Below are 27,252 nucleotides of genomic sequence, written 5' to 3' on the forward strand. Positions count from 1 at the left end.
ATGTGCTGAAGCACACGATGCTGAGGCATCTGAAGCAGCTTTCAGCATTTGTTAATTCACGTTTTTGGATTAATATATTTTTGTTTTGGTAACTAATGTTCTTATTAATTCTACCTCACCACCCACTGTCTCTGTAGAATAAGTTTCCTTTAAACCCTGAAGTCATTACAGTTGCTAATTCTAAATGTTAGAAGTTAATTGGCCAAGAAGCAGAGTTTCTGGGGGGATGAGGCTCATCTCTCATTGTAGTAGAAGTAGTGATAGAAGTATTCAGTAAAACAGAATACAATATCTGAAGTAAATGTTTTGACTTTTATAAAGTTATAGCCAAACTTTGCCGTTAAATACAGCTGACAGGAAAAGATAAGTAATAAAAACTAAGAAAAAGTTACAGTTTAGATTGCTCTCTTCTTTAAGTGATGACTGAAGTTACTGAAAATGCTGTTTTCTTCCTATGCAGAAAACCCCACCATTATTAAATTCTATCAAGTGTGAAGTAATTTTATTTTTTGCAGTGTCAGTTTTAGCAGGTATATTTTGCCAGTTTCATTGTTTTTATAATGCAGTCTGAGTTCAGAGTGCATCTTCTGCCACAGAGCTCACTTCAAATCCTCCCTTCATCCAGGGAAGCACGCACACGCTTGTATGAACAAGCAGATGCAGGCAGTGGTATTGTGGAGGCTCAGTTATCAGTATTAGCAATCATTACGCACTTCTAGAAAATAAGAAAAATACTTCCAGTTTTGGGAGGTGTCTTTCTTGCCCATGTTAGTTACTTCTAATTTCTCTGTAATGTCAGTTAATCCTGAGTATGCAACGTCCTTAAATAATGGCAACAGACGTGCAATCCCCAAATTCTGAAGTAATGCTGAACACTGTGTATATGTACTTTGCCAGTCCAGCCTGCTTGCTTCCCTAGATTAACAGAACACTGCTGCTGTAATCTCCTTACCTGATTGACTTCAGAGAGCCTACAGGGATTCCTTAGCAGGCAGGCCAACGTGTTCCAGTCACAGAGGTCCAGAAACATGAGTTGTTAACTTACTAAAGTTCACAGCCAGTGCTGGCCTCAGGTTAGAAAACAGAATTTGTACTAATTTGTACTGCCCTTGTAATCAAGCAGCCAAAATTAGGTTAATTTTATCTAGCTTGAGATTTTTATGATCACACAATTCAGCGTCTCCAAAAAAGCGCCTGTCAATTCCAACTACTGCTGGTGTAACTTTTTACTATGACCCAGAAAACCTTGGAAAAGTTCCATAGGAGAAAGAAGTGTTTCAAGCTGTTTTCCACGTTTTTGCTAAGTGATTAAGCCAAAAAACACACTTACCAATTTTGATTTTGACTTCATGCTAAAGAAACTTCAGATATTTTGCTGGTATAAAAGTCTGAAATAGACAAAGTTCTGTTGCTAACACTTTTTTTTAATGTCTCTGAAAACAACCGGTCACACAGAAGTCGCACAGAACTAGAGATGATAGGGAAAGAGGCAGATAATACTCTACAGAGGAAAATGCTTTTGCAATACCTTACCCGTTTTTTCTTTTCTAATAAATCAGAGTCGCGCGTTATATATTTAAACAGGCATACCAAATAATGTTCACGTAAAACTGCAAAATTAGGGTAACTTACAAATATTTTCATAACAAACAGGCTGTGTAACGTTATACCAAAAGTTGTCATAATGTAAATGCGGAGTACCATTGGGTGGGTGCTTAGTTGAGTCTTAGGCAGATAAAGTCTTGCAGTCCTTCCTTAAACTCCAGCTGCTTCTAATTGCTGCAGATTTTTTGAAAAGAGGTAGCCTATAAGACATGCAGGTGCCAAATTAGAAAGGTCAAAGCCAACACGTTCACATTCAATGATAAAAACAATTTGTGCTGATTGTGGAGCAAAAGAGCACGCGTGATAGAAAGCCCTTTTCAGTGTGGCAGCTGTATTCAGCCCAGCGGATGATCTTTAAATGGTTCTGCTCACTGTAGCATGTGCTGTGTTAGTTCGCTTCTGATGTGGCAAAACATGACTGCTTGGCTCAAATCTTTAAAACTGAAGAAAGCTTTATTGATAGCTGCATTCAGAAGAGCACTGACTGCCACGCACGCTCAGTTTTACTGTCTAATTTTCACTCTGGTTTGTTGTTTTCAGGTAAACTTTTTTTTTTTCAGATTTAAATCCTTGTAGAGTTTAAATGAGCAGCTATTTAAAGACTTACTTTGTACTCTGTGAAGTTTGTCTTATTTCTTGATGTACTCTGCTAAAGTTAACTCTTGACTTGAGAGTGTCAAAGTGTCTTATTAACAGCATGTTTGTGGTTTGTAAGGTAAAGCACTAATCTCTCCTTGGGTGATAACCTTCCTTTGGAATGACTGTGTTTTTGAATGTTCTCAGTGTTTCATAACTTCAGACTTCACAGTTTTAAAATGCTTACAAAAATGTAGAAATTTGTTCCAGGTGAGTGATTTCAGATCTCATCTGACGGTACACAGTCCTGGTGATTTTCCTTAGAAATAATTTGTACTTACAAAGCAAATGTGTAGTATTACTGAATAACCATAATTTATATTTTTATGGTGTTAACATCTCTGTCCTGAACTGGCTATTTATCTCTTTATCTATATGCTTTTTTGGCCCTTTTTTCTAATATTTATTCTTTGTATATAATAACCAGAAATTCCATACTCCCATTGTCAGATCATAAGAACTGATACCAGCACGTATCCATTGGCTGGATAATAAGGATAAGAAGAATCCTTAGTTACCTGTCTGTATTCTCTCTCAAATCATCAAATAAAGAAATACACATAGTCATATCCTGAAAGAATTCACTTTTCCATTCTGAAATACTGGATGAGAGTATGATATATTAGGTGAATTTAAATTTATGAAAATAAACTAAGAACTTTGAGTTACACGTAATTCTTATATTTTATTCTTTTGGTGGGTTGCTTTCTTTATTAAAGAAAAAAGTGTTTTATAAATTAACCCGTTCTTTTTTTCTTCCACCTTTATCCTTTCCAAGGTTATGCCTTCCTGCTGTTCCAGGAAGAAAGCTCTGTACAAGCTCTGATAGATGCCTGTCTGGAAGAAGATGGGAAACTTTACCTGTGTGTGTCAAGTCCCACAATTAAGGATAAACCAGTAAGTAGCTTATGCCATGACACCTATGCCGGCCGCTAACCCTTTTGCTGTTACTCTTTTCACTTAAATAAATAAATGCTTACTGGTAATTGACTTGTCCATTTCCTGCTGCTGCCCTTGATGTTACATTGAATTGACTTTCTGCATCAGCGTAACACGTTTTTAACATTTGCTTCTTTCTGATAAATGTCACATTCAATTAACTTTTGTATTTTGTACTTCTGGTGTCTCACCGGAGTATGCATCCTTTTACAGTGTTAGTTATAAAACAATTAGATTCAGCATTTTTCACTCTACGTTACTTGAAAGAAAGCTTTATGCAAGGAAATGAAAAATTTATATCTTTTTCTTTCCCTCCATTAAATATCAGGTGGTTTCAAATATCCCCTGTAATCCATTATGTTTCTTTATTATTTGTCCTGAATGCAATAACCAAGACACTTATAACTTACGTAGGTCCAATTTATCATATATAAACTGAAGGGTAAACACAAGTAATGTAGAAAGCTACGGCAGAACATATGCTATCTTGTTTCTGTTGTTAACACCTCTAATACTCTTCAAAGCTAGTCTTTTTTGTGGCTATGGATACTTACAGATTAAATTAGATAAAAATATGTTGCCTTCTTAAAACACTATTAAAAAGCTTATACAGATAAATGAACAATCTAATATTACAGCACAGTGTGTGCATGTACTGTCTAAGTTTGAAAAGCAGATATGAACAGCTTTATATCCAAATGACTTGAGAGCAGTTTCTTTCTGCAGTTTGAAGATTTCTTCTCAGCTGTGTTGCTTAATGCTTAACAGAAGTGAGCAACTGCACTTTCAAAATAAACTCTTTTTGTATCCGAGCACAGAAGTTTATCTCTTTCCATTTATCAGTGCTTAAAAATGTGTGGTTCCTTGAATGTGAAGTTCAAACTCCATCTGTAATTATACACAGGTGATAAAATGTTCTGGAAGTCCTTTCACAGATTGCTTGTTATAAATGGCAGTCGGGGGCAGGGAACTAACGAGGTAGGAGAGTTTGCTATGATGAAAAATTTAACTCAAGCCTGGCCTCTAGAGGTGATAAATTAATTGTCCACTTCCTCCCAAACACTTAGATAAGCTACATTCTTGGCATTTTAGTGCTCACGCCACTGATTAACTGCTTTTGCTAAATTAAAATTGTATTGTTAATTAGAGTATGATTTAGTTACTTTTGTTTTGAGTTGTCAACTTCCTCTACTAAAAACAATCTCTAATTCCCTTTACAGGTGCAAATTCGACCTTGGAACCTAAGTGACAGTGACTTTGTAATGGATGGGTCTCAGCCTTTGGACCCAAGAAAAACTATTTTTGTTGGAGGAGTTCCACGGCCCCTCCGAGCTGGTGAGTAGAAGGGAAATGCTGGGCATGTAACAGAGTTTTCAGATTAAGCAGGAAACCTTAAAAGAAGGAAAGATGTACAGTATATGTAAAAGAAATAGAGCAGAAAATATATCCTTTATTTTCTCAAGATCACAGCTCACTTTCTAAATCAGTCAATTTCTTTTGGTCTACAAAATACAAAACCTGAATTTTCTATCTTCTAAATGGATTACTAATTTGGATAATAAATAGAAACAGTTTTCCTCAAATTTGCGTGATATACAGAAATTGGCTGATTTTCTGTATATATCCACCATCTTAATCCTAACCCTGATTTGCTTGCTGAGATGCAGACGAGTTTCCCTGCCCTTTGACTAGAATACAAACTTCTCCAAGCTCCTTTCCAACTCTATGATATCTCCCTCTTTCTGACCCCTAACTCGAACTTTCCTGTGGAGCTATGGATAAGGCCTCAGCTTGTGTTCAGAAGAAAGATTTCTCCCTGTCCAGTTCTCTTGTAGCCCCACTCTGTATTGAAGGCCACTTTCCAGACCCACTCCTAGCCCCCTATGACTGTAACTCCTTGCTTTCTCTTTCTTCCAAGCCCAGTCTTATCCATAATTCTTCTGGGAAGCTGTTATGCAAGATCCTCAGTCATTGCTCTCAGAAAGATTTCTCCTAGCCCAGATTTTTTGGCAGCTTCCATTTTCCTCACCATCTTAAAATAAGGCATAATTGTAAGGGAGGATAATTATGTAAATGATTACAGTTAAGCATCACCTCACTTCTAATTATAGCACCTCACAAAACTCTAAGTCATTTGGCCTTTCATAGATTGTTTATGCATTACATTTGAAAGCAGATAGTTACGTTCTCCAAAGCTTCCAGTTCTTCTTGTTTGCAACTTTCAAGGTCTCATTCAGATGTTTTATGTAACATGTCTGAACACTGTGTGGTTTCCTCCTCCTGGAGTCATATATATTCTCTGTTGGCAAGAGTAACTTGCTGGAATTATTTAAAATGCTTTTAAAAGCATTTGTTTATTCCAGACTTACTTTCTGGGGTCATTACCTAAATAGTGGTTACAAATCGCAGGAAAGCAAAAGAATATTTTACTCTCTATGTTGTGGAGGTAGCTTCCCCTTACTGTTTGGAGTATGAGTTTGGTCTGGTTTGGTGAAATGGGTCAGACATTTGTTTGCTCGTTGCAAATGGACAAATTAGCATTTGGTCTTTCCTTAATCTGATATTTGCTTATACAAATGCACGTTTAAATTATTAAACATATCCAATTTAATAATTGGCTCTATTCTATATGTAGTTAACAAGCTTTGTGAGAATTTCAATGGTTTAAATATAATAACCTTTTTCTTTCATCTCAGATTTCTAAATTTTAACTTGCTACCAAAGGGTTTTCACACGTTGGCATTAAAAAAAATCACTGACTTGGCAGGTCCCGATGCCTTGCTTTGTGAGGGTTTGTCCTTCATCAAATTTGTTTCACTATCAGCTTAGAGAGAGAAAATGGCTCAGCAACCGTATGTCTTCGCACACTGTACATGCCTCTGCTCCATTTCCTTCAGCCCTTTATCTTCCCCTTCTTTCTATACGTTTCCTTAGCCATTCACTCACACTGTCTTTTGAGTGATGTTTATAACTTCCTTTTGAGTTGTTTGTGTCAGGAAAAACAGCAAACCATTTTAAAAGACCTAAAATCAAGTTAATATTCTAGAAAAATAACAAATTAAAATTCACCCTAAATGTTGACACGTTAAATATAACTTCTGGTGTTTCACCAAATTTTGTTTCATACATGAAATACTTTCTTAATGTCTTTTCAAACTCCTAACATGTAGGCTAAAATAGCAGATTCTAAATTAAGGAGTATATTTAAGTGACCTTATATTTAAAGTAGTGTTAGCAAGCCTTGCTGGTGCTGGGATAAACCCTGAGTACTTAATCTCAAACATCACAGTTTCAATTTGCTATATGATAAATTCTAGAAAAGTTGAACTGATGAACTGATGCCTACTCTAACAAGGTGCATTCTTTTTACAGTTCAATCACAGCAAGTTTAATTTTTAGTTTGTTTTTTTTTTTGTTTGTTTGTTTTTCCTTTATATTTTACTATAATTTATATACAGTTGTTTCAAGCTGTTTAAAACCAACGTGTTTGCTATTTTAGACTTTGAAACACAGGCATACTAAGGCAAATACCACCACTTTTTAATCCAGCAAACCAAACAAAACTGTTATTTATGTTGAATCCGTATTTTTAAATTGCCTTCTTGCAGTTGAATTGGCAATGATAATGGACCGTTTATATGGAGGTGTCTGCTATGCTGGCATTGATACAGACCCAGAGTTGAAGTACCCAAAAGGTGCTGGCAGAGTGGCTTTCTCTAATCAGCAGAGCTATATTGCTGCTATCAGTGCTCGCTTTGTCCAGCTCCAACACAATGACATTGATAAACGGGTAAGTAAAATGGTATGAAATGATTGTTACTAATAAAACTGTACTGAGATTAAAAATATCCTTATGCTAATACTGTGTTAGAGAACAATAACTTCTGTTCTTCTATGTGTAATTTTTAATTATTTAGAGTATAGTGGAAAAAGTAGACTGTAAACATCTCAATTAACAGTTTTAACACTGAAACCAGAAAATAGTTGGTGGTAAACTCAGTTTTTTTTTTTTTTTTTTAATCCTAAAGGTCAAGCACTGTAGAATTAACCCACCTTCTTTTGAGCTTTAGACGTTTCCTTGTTACGCATCAACAGATTTTATTTCTGGCTCTTGATGTGGCTTCGGGCTACTTGCATCATTTATGGCGGTTCTGCAGTTAGGCAACTTCTTCTCTCCACGATGTCCTACCATAATCTCCTATTATGGTAGGAATAATAGATAATGATGACCTCAAAATATTGGGTATTATTTAACCAAAAAGAGATGCCAAAAAATGCTTGATGAGTAAATGGGAGGGGAAAAAAAGGAGGTGATTGCTGCCTTTATTTTTTTTTTTCCTCAGTCCATGAGCTCTAAGGATTTTCCAAGTAGAGGATGAAATTAATGTCTTTATTAAAATCTGAGTTGAAGACGTTAAATTGAGTTAAAGACGTTAAAACGTCTGTTTTAAAATCTGAGTTAAAGACGTTAAAACATTACTTAATTTCCAGGAGGTTGCATATCTTCAGACTTTCTATTTTAATCTCTTGATTACATGCACAAATAGCACCCAAGCTTTTGAGGACTTAGCATTTAAAATCATTCCAAAGAACACATAACATGCAGTGCTGGTATGTATAACAATAGGGATGGCTGTTTTTCTACCTAATCTATTATGAATTGTTTATTAAGAGTCAGCCTGATGGGTACTGAGAATGTCCATTATATGCAGTATGTAGTTAAAAACACATGTGCAAAGCACAGTCCAAACTGGTTTTTGTTTCTCTTTAAAAATATGGACTGTGTTTTTGTTGTTGTCAGATTAGATGAGGTCATAGTTACATCTCCTCAAACTATTTTTGTGATGCTTCTGCATGTAGTGATTTTTATCTAAGATGAGGCTGTTCCTTAGTCTTTTTTTGTTCGCTGAATTCTTAGTTTCTACTGGGAGACTAACAAAATGAATTTGGGAGGGTTAAATCCTTTGAGGTTTATGTATTACTTCTTTGAAAACCTGTTTTCTTCCTAAGCTTTAAGACACATCCACAAATGATGGTAGTCGGTAGTTGTTTCCAGCAGCCAGTACACATCCCTGATGGTTGATTGAGAATTTAAGAGAATTTATGAACTGAGAATTCATATTTATGAATATTCATTTATGAATTGAGAATTAATGAAGAATTTACTTCATTATCTTTTATCTGTTTTTAATGTAGGTTTGTCCATGAATTTAAAGAAGCATGAATTCATTTAATTCTGTCCTCAAATTTTTATATCCAATAGATTGAAATCTCTGAATTGTACAGTACCCATTTCTAAAACTATTTCACTAGTAATGGGAACAAGAAAGAAGTGAGAGTCTATTTCAGACCTTCACAATTCACATTTTGGAAATCTGAGTAGGTGGAGATCTGGAGATATGCTGGACATTGGACCTGCTTTCTTCCAATTTCATGTGAGACAATGGCACGGTATCTGATATGCAGACATCTTCAGTGTCGTACCAGCAGCACAGTGTAATTAAAAAAAAAAACACCTGTTCTATCAGTACCATAAGCCATAAATAGCACTTGCTATATAAGCTTCACTTCAAATGAGTAGCATTTGTTGACAATTTGAAGTAAAATTCCCCGTAAGTATTTTTGTGCAAGTTTCTTGTTTTTCAACTTACTGCTTTGTTCTGTGTCTCATACTGTAATGATTTAAGAGTAGTTACTGTGGTCAAATTTTCCATGCAGTAAACACCCTTTGTTACAGCAAAGTTATTTACTAGTGTGCATATCTCATTTTTTCTAAGTCTTTTTTTTAAATGTAGCTAACTGAACTTAAACACTTTATAAATAGCATCACAGAGACACAAGAATTTCACACGCACAAACTACTGATTTCTCCAGTAGAAATAAACAGTCAAATGAAATGTTATTTAAATTTAAATGCCATGATTCAGAGGAACAGGAACGGGAGAGGACTCGCACGCTGTCAGCTCCTGTAGTAGCATTATGGCAGTGCCCAGTCACACACCAAGTACTGCTGTGGTTGGCACAGGTGCTTTACAAGACGACAACAACAACATCCCTGTCCTTGGATGTTTACAACTGAGACTAGGACAACAGTCCACTGCTCCAGCCTATTTGTAATTGATTGCAAGGCCACAGTTACAAGAACTTTGAAATCTTACCACATTTCTAGAGCTAAATACAAAACTTAGGCAGTGATTTTTGCAAGCATAATGCAGAGTGTTTAACACCAGTGCATTTAATTTTGTTTAATGTGAGTCATTCCTTCATCTGTTAGTTTGGTCCTGCATTTTTGCAGTTCACAAAAAGCAACCAACATCCAAAAAAAAAAAAAAAAAAAAAAAAAAACCCCAAAAAACCCCACCTCTTAGGCTCATCAGACTCTCAGCTCTGAAGTTTAGAAATACAAGTTTGTTTTTATCAGTCATTTTCCTTCGTATGTGCCGCTCTCTCTCACTCTGCCCTCATAACTGTATTCACATAGCTGGAAGCTTCCTAGCTGCAAAATCCTTGGTGGCGCTATTTTTGCCATACTTTGATCTGAGTGCTTTTCTAAGAAGTGTTGAATAGCTATCTAAGTACGGAGCTCCTTGAGATTTTCTGACAAGTAATCTGGTTGGTATGAAAATGTAGCTGCTGAGCCCTTTGGGTTAATCCAGCATCAGTTTGAAACTTTCAACAGAGTCAAAAGAATTAAAACATTGTTCCTTCTATTCATACTTAGCAAAACTGCATAATCTACTTACAGTTATTTCTCTCTCTTGATGCAGGTGGAAGTGAAGCCATATGTGCTGGATGATCAGATGTGTGATGAATGCCAAGGCACTCGCTGTGGTGGAAAATTTGCTCCGTTCTTTTGTGCCAATGTTACCTGTTTGCAGTATTACTGTGAATACTGCTGGGCAAGCATACACTCTCGTGCTGGGCGAGAGTTCCACAAACCACTGGTAAAGGAGGGAGGTGACCGACCCCGCCACGTGCCGTTCCGCTGGAGCTGAACCCCCGGCCTCCCCCAGCAACAAGTACTGGAGTAGATAAAATCGAGGGAAAAAGAGAGCGCTGCCTCAGGGCTTAGTGTTCTGGAAATTTGTGCATTCGTCCTCGACTTTAATGAAGATATGGGTCTTTTTATTACTATTATTATTATTTACAGTCACATTACTGAACTCAGTGTCCAGTATAATACAAACCGGCAGAGTGTAACTGTACTGATTTTGCACTTTGATTCACACAAACATCTGCTTGGTACCTTAATTTCCTACACAAGACTTGTCACTAGTGACATTACGTAGACTGCCATTCTCATCAGCCTTCACTGGGTTGATGTGTATGTGATGAAGATTTTTTTATTATAATTATAGTTATTTTTATTTTTAAACTGGAGCATGCACTTATTTTCAGAAATGTAGACTTGCCCCTAGCAGATGACTTACCAAAGGTAATATTCACAAGTAGGTGGCAGATGTAGCAAAAACTTAAACAGATATTCAGCAATCGTTAGTTTGGGTCATTTAGAGTAGTAATAACCCTTAAAGAAAATAAGCCTTTAGTTGCTCTCCATTTTTGACTTGTAAGGATGATACCTCATAAGCTGGATCAGACTTTTTTCTTTTGTTTTGCTGAGGGTTTTTCTTTCTTTTTTTTTTTTTATTTTTGTTTTGTTAGGTCTTCTAGTGTTATGTAAATGTATGCTGCAATAGCTTTTGCTGCTATTAAAATGGTATTACTAATACCATAATACTCTATTCAGGCTAGGGTATCAATTAAAAAATGAATATGTGATTAAAATAGTGATGGCTGCTGAAAGGAGATCAGTATAGCATACAGAAAAGCTTCCAAGGAAGGTCAATATTTTTTGACTGCATGTTTACTTAATCAGGTTGCTGCATGCAATAAATTTTATATATGTCTAGTATAAAACCTGCCCACAATGCACAAATTACGAGTCTACTTAGGTGACAAAATATTGAGTAACAAAGAAAAAAATTGATTACTGACTGGAGGAAGGCATGCCTCAGTAAATGTAATGCTTCTGAAATTAGGATCAGCCCATTACAGAATGACCTATACTACAACAAATATAAAAACTAGCTGTAGGATATTCATAAAACAAATTTGTGGATGGTAGATGAAGTACTTTGCGGTGCTCTGTTATATATCGTGCAATTTATTTTATATAGTAAGGTGATTATGTCTAGTACTGTGATCAAACTTAACTGTTAAAGCCTCTGTATCCGACATTAACACACTCTTGACAGTTCATAACAGGTACATAAACAGAAATGAGCTCTTAGTTACAATCTCTCTCCTAATGCTTGCACCAGTTATGTAGTTGCAGACTTTGTCCAGAAAACCAAAGAGCTCATACTAGCATACATACACTACCAATTAGATAGTCTGTCAAACTAATAAACTAGGCACATTTAAGAAAGTTAGAAAAAGAAGTGGTGCTAAAGAAATGTCTGCATATAAAAGCAACATGAGATGTCTGCTCTGTGGATGTGGCGTTCTCTCTCTAATCCCTGGATGTATCCTGTGAAGCTTGAACACAATTAAGACCTGCTAACACAGTGGACATTTTTTTAGCATGAACTCTGGGGCTGCAGATAGCATATAAATATAAACACACTTGGTATACTAATGATTGTGAGAATGTGTACACTATTTTTTTTTTCTTTTTCTTTTTCCTTTGTTTTTGCAGTTCTGGGGACAATCTGACTGGATATGACACCGCATAGTAGATTTAAATGTTCTGGGTTTTGTTTGTCGTGATGTCCTCGTTTGTGTCTAATTTAGTAAGCTGTTTTTCCCAGTGTTTAGTTGCGAGTATTGGCTTTGAAAGGAACTTTTCTGTTTTTGAAGAAAAAAAAAAAAGAAAAAATAGTTTTTTACTGGTTTAAGATGCTAATTCTAATTATCCCTTTTGAGGTTACTTCTGGGCATTTTTGTGATATTGCTTTTCCCAGCCCAGGTGTCTTTTCTGTTTTTTTTCATCTGTACAAGACATTTTGTTATGCACTACTTTTTGTATCTAGACAGTTTTCAACAGTTGGCTGATGATTTTTTTTAAAGAAAAAGGCATGCTTTCTGACTGACATGATCTTTTGCAATACCTCAATTTTGAAATATAGGAAAGAAAATGATATTTTCTAAGTAAGTTTATTCAGAAAAATATATATTAATTTAATTCTGCAAGAAAAATGATTTAACAGATGGGTAACTTTATTTTTTTCATGCTTATTTGAGTTTTTTTGAAAATGAAGAAGTTAGAGCTTTATAACTGTAATATTAAAGATCATAGCTAACCTACAGAAATCTACCTAATTATGTGAACGAAGTAAACCTTTTTGAAGAAATACCCCTCTTTCATGTACAAACATACCCCAGAGAGTGTGAGAGAGAGAGAGAGAGAGAGAGAAAGAGAGAAAGAGTGAGAGAAAGAGAGAAGCTGGAAGATGTACAACACAGCGTAACGATGGGTTAAAACTAAAATCAAAATTATTGTGAAAAACAGCTGTAAACAAACTCCATTTGGTGCTGAAAGTTGTGAATAGAAGGTGGAAAAAATATTTTCCCTTAATTTGTATATTTATAATCAAGTGTGATTATGCACGACTGACCAGAATTGTGAGAGTTCTTCTGTTTGTATTTTTTTAAAGAGAACTTTTTTTAGTTTATTAAATTATAACATGCTCCCTTTTGTTTTGTAAATGAATGTGCCCCTGAGTTGTTAATATGTTATTATTAAAAGAGGGTCCTTCAAAAAAAAGTTATTTTTTAAAATATGGAGTTCTGAACTGCAACTTGACTAAGAAGCCCCTGGGTACAACAGGTCCTATTGTGGCCTTTTCTGATGTGAGACTTGAACTAGTCGATTTTTTGAAGGCTAACCTAACCTCGACTATTTGTTGTTATGTGCAATACTGTTTGTACTGTTTGTATAAAAAAAAAAAAGAAAAATGAAAAGAAAAAAGGCATAAATCTTTATTGCAGATTTATTTTCATTGCAGACTTTAGACATTGTGATTCACTAAAATCATTTTTCTACTGTCAAATATGTACCTTTTCTTCATGCTGGTATTTTTTCAATAGTAATGTAGCCTTTGTACTGAGACAAATTTTCATTGTTATTTTTAGAAAGATTTTTTGCTAAGAAAAAATTAAACATATTTACATATTTTTCATTTTTATTTCGTATTTTCTTTAAGGAGTGCTTTCTCAACCATTAATATAGTTGTTTCTGGGAGAGACTTTCATATCTGGTCAATGTCATTAATATTATTTTGTATTTTTACTTGGAATAAATTAATTTTATGATGCTAATTCTTTAAAAGTTTATTTTTTTCATTTTCAGTTATTTTTGAAGCTAAAATCTTTGTAATATTGTTACTAAAGTGTCTAGTTTTTTGAAATGCAAAGCTTTATGTATTAACTTGCTGATGTGGTTTACAATAGTGTGGCAATGATGAAACGGTTGGTTATGTAAAGCGATTGGAAAATTGTAACGAAGAATTGGGCAATAAAATGACAGAATGAAGCAGAAAAAATGTGATATTTTGAAAAGCCTTTTCCTTTATCAAAATGATTTAGGGAGATAATAGGGATGTCACAGTACCAGTTCGCTGTCTAGATTTATACACCACCAGTGTTGATTCAATACGACTGCCGTTACAGTTAACTAAATCTATTGAAATGATGGGTTTTTGACCCTGCCCATTCAGCATAATGCTCCATTACTTTTCTTGTCATTAACTTTTCAAAACTCTTTCAATAGTCTTAGACTGAATCTCCTAAAATATATATTCATTGTATTTTTGCCACCTTGTTATTTATTTATTTATGAGCTAAAATGACCCTTTTCCGCACAACTTCCTTCTTGCATACATTTATCAGTGGCAGCATGGAGCAGACTGTAGGTACCCACATCATTTTCTAATGAAGTTACCACACAGTGTTGGTAGCTGCCTAGTTAACGCAGAATAACGTACGCCCATTTCCTGGTAGCAATGCAGTAACCCATATTGCCACCATGCCTGAACGTTAGTTCAGCTTCTTTGTCTTTCTCTGTTCTTCTCTGACTCTCCTGTGTTTTTGTCCTTTTTTTCTTTCGTATTGGCAATACCAAATGCACCATCAAAACACCTGTCACTTCACCTCCATTTACATCACCTTTGTTTTCCTATGCAGCCAGGAGAAACCCCTTCCCGATGCCAGTGACTGTTCTGTCACCTAAACCAATCCAGACTGAAACTGGTGTTGCGTAAACAGGGCATACAGTGACATTCTCTGGACAGAACAACTACTTCAATGAGTTATTGATGGCCTTTTAGACTAACTTATGCCAGTGTTAGAGTGGCTCATCCATAACTTGTGGAAAGAAACGTGTCCGGAGTCGGTCTACTGTGTATCCTCTGTGTGTTCAGTTCTGTAAGTAATGTATAGACTAGATCAAATAGTGAAGTAAAATTTAGACTCAAATTAGGTACTACTGGTTGGAATGTATGCAAATTGAAAACAAAGGAGATTAAGGAATGATGAGGGAATAAATAATTCCTGCTAAGTGGTACAAAGTTTATGCTTATATTTCTGCCTACATGCTTGTATTTTATAGCCTGCTAGCAAGGCATGGGCTAAAACAAATTGTATTGCAAATATGCAGTTAGCAAATAACTTTGCTGATTTCACTGTTAGAGTAGTTTAAAAAAAAAAGAAAAAAAAAAGAATGGCGCTTAACTGGGAAAAGCTCCCATGTTAATATTTCAGTATTGTGACATCTCTACTTGCAAGGTATGAGTGAAAGATTAGTCACAGATATGTAGAAATGTCTCTTTTGTTTAATCTGGCTTGTATGTAGTTGCTTTTACGCTAGTTTGTATGATGTCAGCTAAACCCTTTTTCTTTTCCTTGCTTTTATCTCTCTCTTTCTTTTTTAAACAAACTTCTTATCTCTGCTGCTATAGTGTTCAGTCATACCACAGAGTATTTTATATTCATGTTAGTGACACTACTGTCTGTACCCCAAATGGGTAGCTGGTCAGAAATCACATTGCTCACATAATTCTGGTACACTCAAATATAAATGAGAAAAGATTTAGCAGTAAGTAAAAAATGAGGGTGCTAATAAGAGGTCATTTTGTTTATTTCCTTTTATTTTTTTTCCTGGATGTAGTTCTGTTGGGGTATACAGTATTAGATATTTGTACTTTTACTGTCAAAGTAATGGACATAACTTTTAGCGCATTCACAGCTAAGATCTCTGTACTTGTTTTTCAACTAATTTTAAATGTACTGTATCTTTTATTACATGTTCTCTTAGATTGTTTTTGCTAGTAATTCTAACAAGGCTTCTTCCTTTTTGGCTTGGACTAATGCTTGTATGGAACTGCAGTACTGTGACTAAACATGGAGCTTAATGCTGCTATTGCTTACAACTGCTTAAACTTTGTAGTTTGGACTTTATTTTTTTCTGTAATAACTTATTAAATATAGTTGTATGAAGTACTGACACTTGTCATCCTTTGCACATGCTAAGGAAATCTTGGGGTATGTATTATGGGCATGCAAACAAGCTACCAAAAAACCCAAACACCAAATTCTCTATCTATTGTATAACTTTATACCAGATAAGGCTAAGCGCATACACACCATAGTCGTATGCACACAAACCATCTTTCCCAATTACTCTGTGAGTACATTGTCCACTTACATTTGCTTCTAAAATGGAAAAGTCGTCTTTAAGAACTTATTAAGCTACGTTTATTACGCTAAGTTGAAGGTAAATATAACATATAGTAAAGAAATATTTCCAAGAATGTAGTTTATCCTACCAAAAACAGTATCAAGTACCTTTTCAATTACTTTTTCTGAATTTAACAGTTGTCACCTAACTTACGTAGTGCTTTCTAATTGGCAGTTTAATGATGGCTGCAAGCTAAACATTGGACTGATTAAAAAAAATTGAGAGAGAAAAAAGCACTACAGTATCAGTTGCTAATGGTTTCTATGCTAAGAATAGGAGATAATCAACGCTCAGCAGTATAGCTGTTTGGATCAACACAGAATACTTCCATGAAAAAATTGTGACTTCTGCTACGTTGGGGTGAGGGGAGACACCACAGGAATTGTGCATGTTTTAGATCACTGCTTTCTTTCATGTCTGTACAGAAACAGCTCAACAACCCCGCTGGAACTATCAGCACCAGAAATTACAGACTGACTCCAATGCTAGAAATTAAATGCTCACTTGGAAAGTATATGAAAAGCTGATGAGGTTGTGTATGCCAACCAAGTATTGTGCACACTCCCTTAGCGTGCAGAGCCTTGCAACTTTGCATTATGCCATTTTATCCTAACATTACCACATGCAGTAGTTTACATACATGAAAGCAGAAAGCTTGGATGCCAGAGAGCAAACAATGCTTAGGCACTGACTTGTTTTGAAACAGGTAGTGAATGAGTACAGCTCTAAGGAGAACAGTCTACTGACTGCTCGTCCAGAAGTGGTTTTAGAAGACAGTGATCTGTAACAGAAATTCTAGTAGTAAATAAATGTACGAAAACTTGTAGACTTCTGGTTACTTTGGAGTTAAATTTGAGAAGGAAACTCTGACAAATAGTTTCCAGTTAATGTGTGTTAAGCCGCGTGTTGTAGCCTCTGGCTGTAGAGTTCCCGTGTAAGCAGTGCACTCCAAATTCTTCTGGACAAAATCGAATTCAGTTTTACTCCCATTCTCTACTACAGAGAAAACTGCTGGAAAAAGTGCAGCAGCCTCTCTGGAACTTTAATTCCCAGTCCTTCACTACTGCATTACTAATAGGGCACCCCATGCTACCTGTGAGGTACTAATACTGTCAGTTTTCCTTCTTCAGTTGATAACGTTTGACTCAGACAATGCAATGCTCATAATAAAAATGCTATCACTAATTTAAATCAGTGGACTTCAAAAATACAAAAGACTGTATGACCCCTCCTGTTTCTTGTTTGTACGTGTTATTTTTGCTAGGCTTAATCGGAAGTAACTATCTATATGACTATTGAAGCTTGCGTACTAAGCATGTTTATGTACACTTCTAAGCTGAATCAGTAAAACTTTTCTTACTCAAGGCAGCAAACCAAAAGCACAGACCTGTGAAAAAGGTAAAGCTTAGCTCTTAGAAGCCATAAGCTGCTTTCCTCATGATCTAAATAAACACAAAAGCTAAGCAGCATGAGCACACAGGAAGACCTGCTGTACTCTCTTCCAGGGAAATGGATTTTAAAACAAGTAACTATATTTAACTTTTTTTTTTTCCATTAAAAATGTCACTGATTACTTGCAAAACCCTTATAACACACCATTCTGTTATGAATATGACAGAGTTGCATACACCAGGTGCACACGCAAATTATGCCTGTTCAAATGAGGTATCTCCACTTACAGGAATACTTCTTCGTCCGCTCAGGGCAAGCAAGGTTTACCTGGCCATGGTAAACCAGACTGATTGACAACATGCAGCCAATATGATAACCTATTTATATGTTGAACACATCAATGTAAAATCACTCGCTAATCAAAATGTTATATAATATCCAAGGCCATAAAAAATAGAGGACAGACTATTTTTTCCACCAGTTCAAAGACAGAAGACTTAGAGACTTCAGTGGGAGACCACCAGAAAATGTTCTACCTTTCACTCTGTTTTCTTCTACTTCAGCTTTAGATAAAACATTAATATCATTCTTAATAATTTCTGTTACAGTCTATCTAAACATGTTCTAGCTTAGGAAATGCCTACATCATTACCTTCTACCAGCCTGTTCATTTACTTAACTGCACCTAATGACCTGCAGGTGCATACTAGCAAAGCTGAGGGGAGGAGGAATGGGAAAAGGTTAAGTACTCCATTTTTCCTCCATTTTAATCAAGATCTTATCTAGAAGGAAAAAAAAAAAAAAAAAAGCCAGTCAGAAATAAGTAGAAGTGTTTAACAGCCATTCTAACAGGTACTGTGTATCTCAGAGCAGAAACCGGAACCAAGAGGTTCTCTGTCCCACAGGTGCCTGAACCTTTCAATTACTGACTTTTATTCCTGCACCTTCACCCTCTCTGCCCAGAGAACCCTGGTTTGAATACAATGCAAGAGTAGAAAGCAAGAGCCTTTGAATGGAAAAAAAAAAACAAAACACAACCCACCATTCACAACCATACTATGAGCCTGAGCTGCACTGTACACAGCATGTATAAAGAGGGAAAGATGAGTTTCCAGCAGTTTTGCCTTTTGTTAACACAGTATCTAAGATATAAAGTAGGCCTGTTTATAGAAACATAATTATTTATGACCTGAACCAAAGATGCCATTGCTGAAGTCGGACAATGATTCCTGTCATAAAGAGGATTTTAAAGAAAATAGTTTCTGTCTTGTTCCTCACTTCTTGTTTCTGGATGATACAGGAGATCAGGTGGGTGACAATGGTCTTACTATTGAGAAGTGATGCCAAAAATAGGACAAGGCTACATGACTTTCTCCTTTTGCTCTTTTACATAGTATTTCAACTCCTGTATTTGAGTATAATTTAGAACTATATTTATAGCAGCTTTTCTGCTCTGGAAACTGTTTTCACTTGCAAAAATGATGTTCTCTAGTAATTAAATTGTATATTATAAAATGCAGTGACAGCCTCTGAGCAAAAGTTTGGGCTAAGCCTGCCTGCTTTTAATCCCAATGTCTTAACTATTATGAATCAACCTCTCCACTTGTGTTCCTGTCAAGTGTGAAGAGTTCATGGGGATTGGTTGTGTCGGTTCTTTTCACAGGGGAATTAAGCTGCATTCATAATGCCGCAGAAGCTGCTGCAGTCAGCAAGTGGCAATGCCTTTCTATCAGAGTCCTCTTAAATCACGCTCTGAAGGAAGAGTGTAACAGAAATAGCATTAGCAAGAAGGGAACACTTCATATCAAGTATTCAAACTTAATCATTGCCCAGCTTTTGTGCCAATCTCAAATGCATTGTCAGATTAGGAAGTTGGAGGGTTTTGTTCTCCCATTTGGTGGGAAACAGAGCTGTGAGAAGACATCCAGGAAAGGTAGTCAATATGCTGTACAGTCAGCTGCAATTTGGAAGTTCAGAAAAGTTTGTCCCAGAGCTCAGGCTGTACTGCTGAGCCAGTGCCCATGTGACAGTGAGCCTGCCCAGCTCCTGCTAAAAGGAGTTCTCCCTGGCTATCTCCAGCACACATGCTGTTCTCACAGACTGAGCCTGTCATCACCAGCTGTACCACCTGCTTGGAGTCCCGGGGCCCTTCTGCAACTCCTATTACTAAGCCATTCACTAGTTATAGATTCATCCTGGCAATGGGACAAGGCAATCAGCAAAGACGCTACTTCTTTCTGGATCTAAAGAACATGATCTCCTTTCTGAGGTATCAAAAGGCAACTGGTGTCACCTGTCAGTCCAACCTCTCCCCACGATGAGAGTCCCAGCCGTGGCCCAGACCCTTTCACCCCTCTCTTCAGAACACCCTGATCTAACTCTAAAGAGTGAACACAAGGCTTAACTGCAGGACTGCACAGCTGAGGAAAGAAGAGGGCAGTATCAGGCTGCATTGCCTGGTGCAACCCAGAGCTACGTGCTCCCATTTCTCCTACAGGAGCCATGAAAACTTGTCATAAACTGCATCCCATTTCTTGCTGCTTTGCAAGAGGTATGTGGGCTGCATCTGGGAGCAGCTGTGGATTTTCTAACAGAGAAGACCAACCGCAGCTGACAGTGTTCCCCAGCTATGCATGGCTTTTCCTGCTTCCTGAAGGAAGTGCTGAAAATATGGCCTGGAGCTAGGAAAAAGTGACAAAGCTGGCTGGTATGTAGCAGGCAGGTGGTGCCTGAGGCTATAAGGAGTTTATCTAGGCAGGTCACCACTGATTTGAAGTTAACTTCTGTGGTTACAGACAACTGAAAGGCCCATGCAATTCTTTACATGCTTACAGTTGCCTGTACCGATCTACCAATGACCCATATAATTCCATGTCCCACTTCAGAGAGTTACCAGTCTCAAATGCTTAAGCAAGATGAGAAAGAAATTCTGTTTCGTCAATTGTGGAACAGCTTGCCCCATAGAAGGATCATGCTGGAGTAAATTAGAAGTTCCAGAAGACAAGGAAGAATTTTATGTAATTTCTTTCTTTCCAGAAGCATGCAGGGTCCGTGGTTTGGAAAACCTAGCACTGCACAGGATTGTTGTAAGAGCAGGCTCACATCCCAAAACCTCAGTGGTACAAGGCAAAGCACATTTTGAAACAAAAAGGAATGAAATATATATTTAACAAAATTTCAAGCAAGTTTGCCTAATGTACTTTTGTTTGGTAAGCAGTGAAAGCGCAGCCTCCTAGGAAGTGCAAGCTTATTGTTAGTTTTGCCATTCTACCACTGTGACCTGGGCCAGGCTGGACAATCTGTTCTTGAAGGGATAGATGTCATTAAAATACAAGGGAGGGCCCGCCCCATAACAGTAATTTCTCTCTATTATAGGCTGATTCTTCCACAGTCAAGGATAGGGTGGAATGCCTGTAGACATTTCCTAGCACAAGTGATTAAAAATAAGCGATCTGATGCATCACTGCTAGAGGAAGGGAGAAACTCCCTCACTTGTCTAGGTTAATGTGCAGTACAGTGAAGGACTGATTTTTAAAAATTCAAGACAAGGAACAGAAAGACATAAATACATTTCCCTACCTGACATTGTCCCAAACAGTCCTTCCTTTCCCTTCCTTCCTTTGAGGAGCTAAGCTGCTGTATCTTCTCCTTTGTAGTCCTGGGCTCCAATTATCTCTTATTTATAATGGAGCTGATGTAGCTCTACTTACTGTACTAGTTCTTAGGGGAGTACATATCTTTTTCCCAATCCACATGAAAAAGTAATTCCATTTAGAATTAGAATGGTTTGGGTTGGAAAGGACCCTTAAACTTCTAACACATCTCTGCATTGCCCAGCTTGAGCTCTGTCTGCTTCTGAACTTTGTGGAAAAAAGCACCCAAATTTAGAAAAGCTCACGTAAAATTTCTGCCAACTAGCTAGGTTGACCTGTGTTTCAGCTTTAGCAATATACACTGCTTAGCCTCTTACAGTTACCTCTAAGGCGTTCATCTCCATCAAATTATCTATGCAATGCATAAGTGATAGATCCTCACAGGATGGTAGCTGAAGCAGATTTTCTGCCTGTGATGATACAGCAAAGCAGGCTACCACCCCTCTACCACAAGGGAGTAAAGCAGAAATACTCTTAAATTTGGTGAAAAATTCTGGGAGCCAGGATCTGAACAGCTATAGGAGTCAGAAATCCCCTAGTCAGCACTGCACTTAAACGCAAGCCTGCCTGACTAGAATTACTTATGTGCTTAAAATTATGCACACAATGAAGTCATTGCCAAACTGGGGCCAATGGCTTGCTCTGGCATAGCTAGGTCAAAAAATCAGTAACCTAGTGTGTACCAACTCCTATGGTTCTGTTGAAGTACATAGGTATTAATAAAGCCGATCTGATTTTCAAATAGATGTAACTGAACCGCTCACTATCTACGTGCTTCACAGTCTGCCTGAACCACACAAACATTTTGAACATTTATAATGTTTGCAAAAACTTTAGTTTCTTCCTTTTCAAGAGGATATTAATTAGCAGATAGGGAAGAGCAGTAAGAATTCCTCCTCCTCAGGACAGGCTATGACTTCCCATTCAAACCTTGTGTTGCTAATTGTTCTTGAAAATAGTTACGTTTTATCATTGTATAAAGTCCTCAGTGCAAAGCAGAGCTCTGTTGGCCTGGAATTATATAGAACACAGCACAGATCCTACCCTGAAGTGCTTTCAGTCTAATTAGATAAACCAAACATATCATGTAAGAGGAATGAAAGGACTGAAAATAAAAGTGACTCGTCTAAGACCATACAGGACCATTCTGCTAAATCAGCACAATCAGTTCCTACCTCTGTTTCCACTGTAGAAAACATTTATTGGTGTCTATTAATTCTGACACTTGACAACAACAAGGACTTGGTTCTTTTCCACTGGTAAAAAACTGAGGTTGAAAGCCTGATCTTTGTTGGAGAGACTGGGTTGACTAGAGAAATTGTGCTTGTTTCACATTTAACTGGCTCCCTGTCCCCAGCATTAGATTTTATTAGATCAATGCTTCAGAGACATGGCTATGATGTTCAATTAAGACTATGGCAGCAGTCAAACAAACCTTGTACTCAGAAGTGCACAATACAAGAGGGTTCTTCTCAGAAATATCCCATTACATACACACTCATTTTCAACTGAGACTGAATTAATCAAAACCTATTCAATGTACTTATGTTAACACTACAAATCCCTTTGGATTGCAAATCAGATTGGCCGAAACAGGAAGAAAAGGCTAGCTCAGACATGAGGAACAATTCAGGCATCCAAACTCACAACAGTTATGACTCAATCGGGCTTGATTTCTGGCAGGCAGATTAAAATGCATTGTTTGTACCAAGTAAAGCATGAATAACAGTATCCCCTTTGTCTGCCTCTTCATCACGCTGCTGTTACTAGAGCTGTTGGAGACAATCCCCCCTACTGGTAGTACTTGCAAAGAGACTTTACCTTCAGTGCTTACACGAGGTTTTATAGTGGGTCTGGTCTGTGTCCAGTGATGCAGAAGACTGCTCAAGTAGCTCTGTGCTTCCTTTTATCTGCCCAAGTCCTAGGGTATATATATGATGAGGTCAGTGCTGGATTCTTCCCGTTCTTCAAGATGCTCTGATCCAACCACTCTATCTGAAAAATGACAACAAACTTTTCTCAGTAGTGCAGTTGAATTAAATTCTAAAGGATGCAACTCCAACTCCTGCATTTACTTTTCTTAATTGGCTTTATTCTTAGAAAAAGAGCTAATAAGGCTGCTTTAAAGTAGGCCAAATGGCCATAAGAATGCATTATCATTTCTTCAACCCACTAGGCAGGATGCTGTCATACTCGTGAAATAATAGGGATATTCTCCATTTGGACTGAAAAGAAGCCTAACAGAATCAAGTGATGTAATTTGGGGATAACAATAGCCTTTCTGTTTGCATTGTTTCTGTATTCACTAGAGAATCAGGAATAGATTTTTAAAGTAGCTGTAGGTAATTACTGTGTATATGCATTATATATTACAGTTCATATTATAATGGTAGCACTTCTTTCTGAATTCAGCTTTAGCTCAGGTGAGACAAAGTATCTGCTCAGAAAGGAAATGTTAAGAGGCATACAAGAACATTAGTATTACACGTCTAGAAAACAAGTTGCGTTTGGTGAGGGACCAAGCTGTATATTGAATTAGAACTGAGTAACTTGGCTATCTGCCTTAACTCCCAATGAATTCTGAAATTTCACATCAAGTTCTTTGTTATTCTTTTTCTTTTAACAAGCTGTAGACGATATACAGCAGGGTGCTACCATTTTGAGTAAAACCACCTGTGTACTTATCCCTGGGACCAAAGAAACTGAATGATTGTGGGACTCATCCTTGTAGAGACCTGCTTTTCCCAAGCCCTGTATTGGTTTTCCTACTTTCCTTTCCCCCTCATTACAGAAGGCTGAAAACTGTACCACCAATCACTTTCTCACTTCACTGCTCCTCCTCCTGGGAGGCAGAGTTTTAGCCTGTCTAGCTTCCAAAGTTTTATTTTAACAGCATCCACCTACTTCATTTTTTTCCTACTTATGTCAGAAAATCAGACTGCAGGAGCCCATCATCTAGTAAATGCAGAATGCCTCCAGCAGTAACACAGCACACATGGACTACTTTAGAAAATGTAATTATTGGGTTGGCATTTTCAGCACATCTCTGAAAACATAACATGTTATAATTTGAGTCTTTACTGTGCTACCACTTACCAACACAGAGAAAGAGGCACTGCAGTGGAACTGCTCTTTAGTCTCACCACAATTAACACCTGCCACAGGAGATGTAAATTCCCTAGCAGCTGGGAGCTTTCATTAGCACAAGGTCAAGGTTTCCTCAAATGATGAGAAGAAATTAGAAGACACGTAAGACAGCATCTTTTTCTACTTTTCTCTTTTTCTTTTCTCATTTCCCAAACACAATAAGGTTTGTTTTGTTTGTTTATTTTCAGAATTTACTTCTGAAACTTTTTGCTGATTAGGAAGTTTGTTACAACAAGTTGTAGACACAATTCCCTTCCTGTACTTTGTGTGTTCTGCTACATTTATACTACCTTACCTACAAAGTCTGTGCCTTTTGCTGGTAGATACCTCCTAAAATAGAATTTGCATTTGATGAATCATTTGCTGTAGATCTGCAGAGATCTGGCTGATTACATGATTCCAACAGCTTTTTGCTACTAAGTCGGACATGCATACAAAATTAACTTCTTTCTTGATATCACATTTCCAAACAAGTAATTCCACAAAAATTTTTATCAGTCATACATGGAAAACAATGAGGTGGAACTCATCTCTGCCAACTCTCAAATGTTTAGATTTCTTCCCTGCCCAACCTCCCTCATAATGCTTTCCAATAACATTTTCAAGTTTACACAAGGCACCCACATTTCCAGCTATGTTGCTAGACCTCAAACTTCCAAAGAAAATTTTCAGAACTCAAGGTCTAACATCTTGCTTCTTTTTTGCTTAATTTTAAAATTGATGTCAGATTCTAGTAGAAGAATGGGCTGGGCTACGAGGAAACAGCATTAGTCCGTGCCAGCAGTGTAAGAAAACTTCTGTCTGTACTACAAAACATTCTAGCGGATACTGTAAGGTATGGAGTTGTTCCAGTCATAGAGAGATCTTGGTGTTATTGTATCCACAGCCTCAAATACTCTAATTAGCAGCTGCCTCCCATCTTTTAATGAGTCTGTAGCCCAGGTCAGTGCCACAGCTACAGGCTGCTCAGATAGCCCCTCCCATTTCCATGGCAGCCAAATTAGGGTTTAACTTTCACTCATCTCCGTTTCTCAGCTGAGCATAATCCCATGCTGCTCAGCCTCTACTCCCCATCCTAACGCATTTTACTGGGCCAGCTGACAACTGCCTGAAAACAAATGGAAAGAGAAAACAGCAAGAAATGCTCCTGAGCTTAACTGTGTGGCGTGAGGAACAGGCTGCATTATCAGCCTTCATCATTGGCAGGGATTAATTAAAGGATATCGTTTGCTGCAGAGTTTATGTGGCAATAAATAGCTTTTGTTGCTGATTAAATGCCAAACCAAAACCGATGAAGGCATGTGATACTTACAAATGCCGTTTATCATCTTGAATAAACCTGTGCCACAGATACAAGTCCTAGCACATGAGAGCAGCAGCACGCTCGCCCTCCAACTGCTCTTGAAGCAGCAAAGCAACGCTGTTGACGGTAGGCAAAAGGATTTACAGCCCAAACCGCCCTGCGCCCAGTTTTAGGGTTGCTCTTTGGAAACCCACGGGCCCGCACGGCTGCGTTTCCATTCCTGACGAACATCGCCGCGCGCGCGGCTGCGCTGAGGCGGCGGCTTCTGGAAGACTCGGCGGGAAAGGCGCGCGTCGCCTAACGGTCCCGTGCCGCCCAACGGCCGCCGCCCTCGCGCCCGCCCGGCCCTCCTCTGAGCGGCCACGGGGGCGCCCGAGCGCTGTGGTGCAACCTCGGAGCGGCGGGAAACGGGCGCCCTCGTGATGTCGAGGCCTTTCATGGTTCTTTTTATTATTATTATTTTGGGCGTTCGCAGCCATCTGCCCGTTAAGTGTATTTGTTCTCCCAGGCTTCGTGCTGGTCACTGCTCAGGTGGAAAGGCTGAAGCAGGAGGTTCCCAGAGGTAAGGAGCTCTGATAATGTCTTCCTCAGCATTAGGAGCTGTGGCTGTGCCCCATAGCGATGAGGGAAATAAAGCAAGCTGAGATGGGAGAGCGGGGTGATGACAACCACATCTCGTGTCCCTTGCTCCTCCTCATCGCTCCCTGACCATACAAGCCCATGTAAACCATCAGGGTGTGTTTTTGGGTGTTTTTCTTTATTTGTTGCCTTGATAAGTAACAGGCGCAGCCAAACAGTGATGTAACGTGTAGCTGCAGGAACACACAGTTCTGCATTTTATAAACAATAATTAACTGCTGCTGACTGTACCAGCTGTGCAGAGCCTGAAACACTGATTGCATCTTGTAGCTTTTACAAGGGTAGCAAAGAAAGCAGAAGTACCAACTTGGAGTTCTGTTGCCACATTGTGCTTTCTGGTTTGCAAGTGAACTGATTATTTAACTGATCAGAAGCCTAGGGGTGAGCATTACATTCATTCCAAACAGTGGCAAACACTGGTGGGCAGGGAGTGGCTGTTAGTTTGCTGCTTCATTGCGCAGTCTGTTGTAAAGATAACACTCTTGAATTGAGTATGGGTACTATTCAGACTTTATCTTTACCCATACTGATAAAGGTATTGCAGGCTCCAAAACGAGCAGGAAATAGCACCTCAGTACTTGTAGTTTGGTTGACAAAGCTGTGTTTTGTGAGGGATGATATTTGCAAGATAGAGGCAGCAGGGATGAACAGCTGCAAGTATTCCTGAGTGTTCAATAATTTGGAATGAGTGAGAATGTGGGTAGCATGTAGAAACAAGGAAAAGGCTTTAGAGTTTTTGTTGAAGTCACACTTGCTTGCAGAGTGTAGCAGAAATGGTAAGTGATGGCTTGAAGCAGTGATTGAGCACCTGGTGGGAAGGCAGGGCCAACCCAGGGGAGCTCAGGTGCATGCAATGTACTGAGTGACCAGAAGAGGTGGAGCCAGGATCCACCCCTTCCCAGACCTCATTTTAGGGTTGGCAGTGGAGGTGAGGGTATTGTGCTGGAGATCTCTGCCTACTTGAGTCCTTCTGAAGGTAAGCAGCTATTTTCCTTTTTTTTTTTTTTTTTTTTTTCCTCCTGCATCTGTGGCTCCTATATCTGTACTTGTCCCCATTTACTGTAGCCAAAGACTTTGCCACCCTGCTGCTATCACTATACTTTCCATCACGTTATAACATTATGCAGTCAAATGCCTTTTTTTTGCCCCTTAAATTAAGTAGCTTCAACTCAGATATGATGCAGGAATCAGAAAGTATTGCT

The 27,252-nt window shown here is 37.9% G+C and overlaps 1 protein-coding gene and 1 long non-coding RNA gene across 15 annotated transcripts in view; one reads left to right on the forward strand and one right to left on the reverse strand.

Annotated features, from left to right (window-relative positions):
* The window catches only part of CPEB3 (cytoplasmic polyadenylation element binding protein 3), an 88,582-nt gene extending 72,907 nt beyond the window's left edge, over nucleotides 1-15,675 (forward strand). For all 13 annotated transcript variants that reach the window (XM_046942991.1, XM_015288842.4, XM_015288841.4 and 10 more), the window contains 4 exons: nucleotides 3,020-3,138; nucleotides 4,401-4,515; nucleotides 6,789-6,970; nucleotides 9,948-15,675. In XM_046942991.1, the coding sequence (XP_046798947.1) occupies nucleotides 3,020-3,138; nucleotides 4,401-4,515; nucleotides 6,789-6,970; nucleotides 9,948-10,175 (644 nt within the window). In that variant the 3' untranslated portion in view covers nucleotides 10,176-15,675. The remainder of the gene's footprint in view (nucleotides 1-3,019; nucleotides 3,139-4,400; nucleotides 4,516-6,788; nucleotides 6,971-9,947) is intronic.
* LOC101750135 lies at nucleotides 1,404-25,710 on the reverse strand. 2 transcript variants are annotated; one of them, XR_006939545.1, is made up of 5 exons: nucleotides 25,421-25,710; nucleotides 24,058-24,180; nucleotides 22,783-22,956; nucleotides 7,234-7,378; nucleotides 1,404-1,805 (listed from the first exon to the last, which is right to left on the reverse strand). It is a non-coding gene; the product is annotated as an uncharacterized LOC101750135 (long non-coding RNA). The 2 variants fall into 2 exon arrangements; XR_003075907.3 differs by lacking the exon at nucleotides 24,058-24,180.
* Nucleotides 25,711-27,252: the final 1,542 nt, after the last annotated feature.

This window comes from Gallus gallus, chromosome 6 (genome assembly GCF_016699485.2).
Source record: "Gallus gallus isolate bGalGal1 chromosome 6, bGalGal1.mat.broiler.GRCg7b, whole genome shotgun sequence".
Classification (NCBI taxonomy): Eukaryota; Metazoa; Chordata; class Aves; order Galliformes; family Phasianidae; genus Gallus; species Gallus gallus.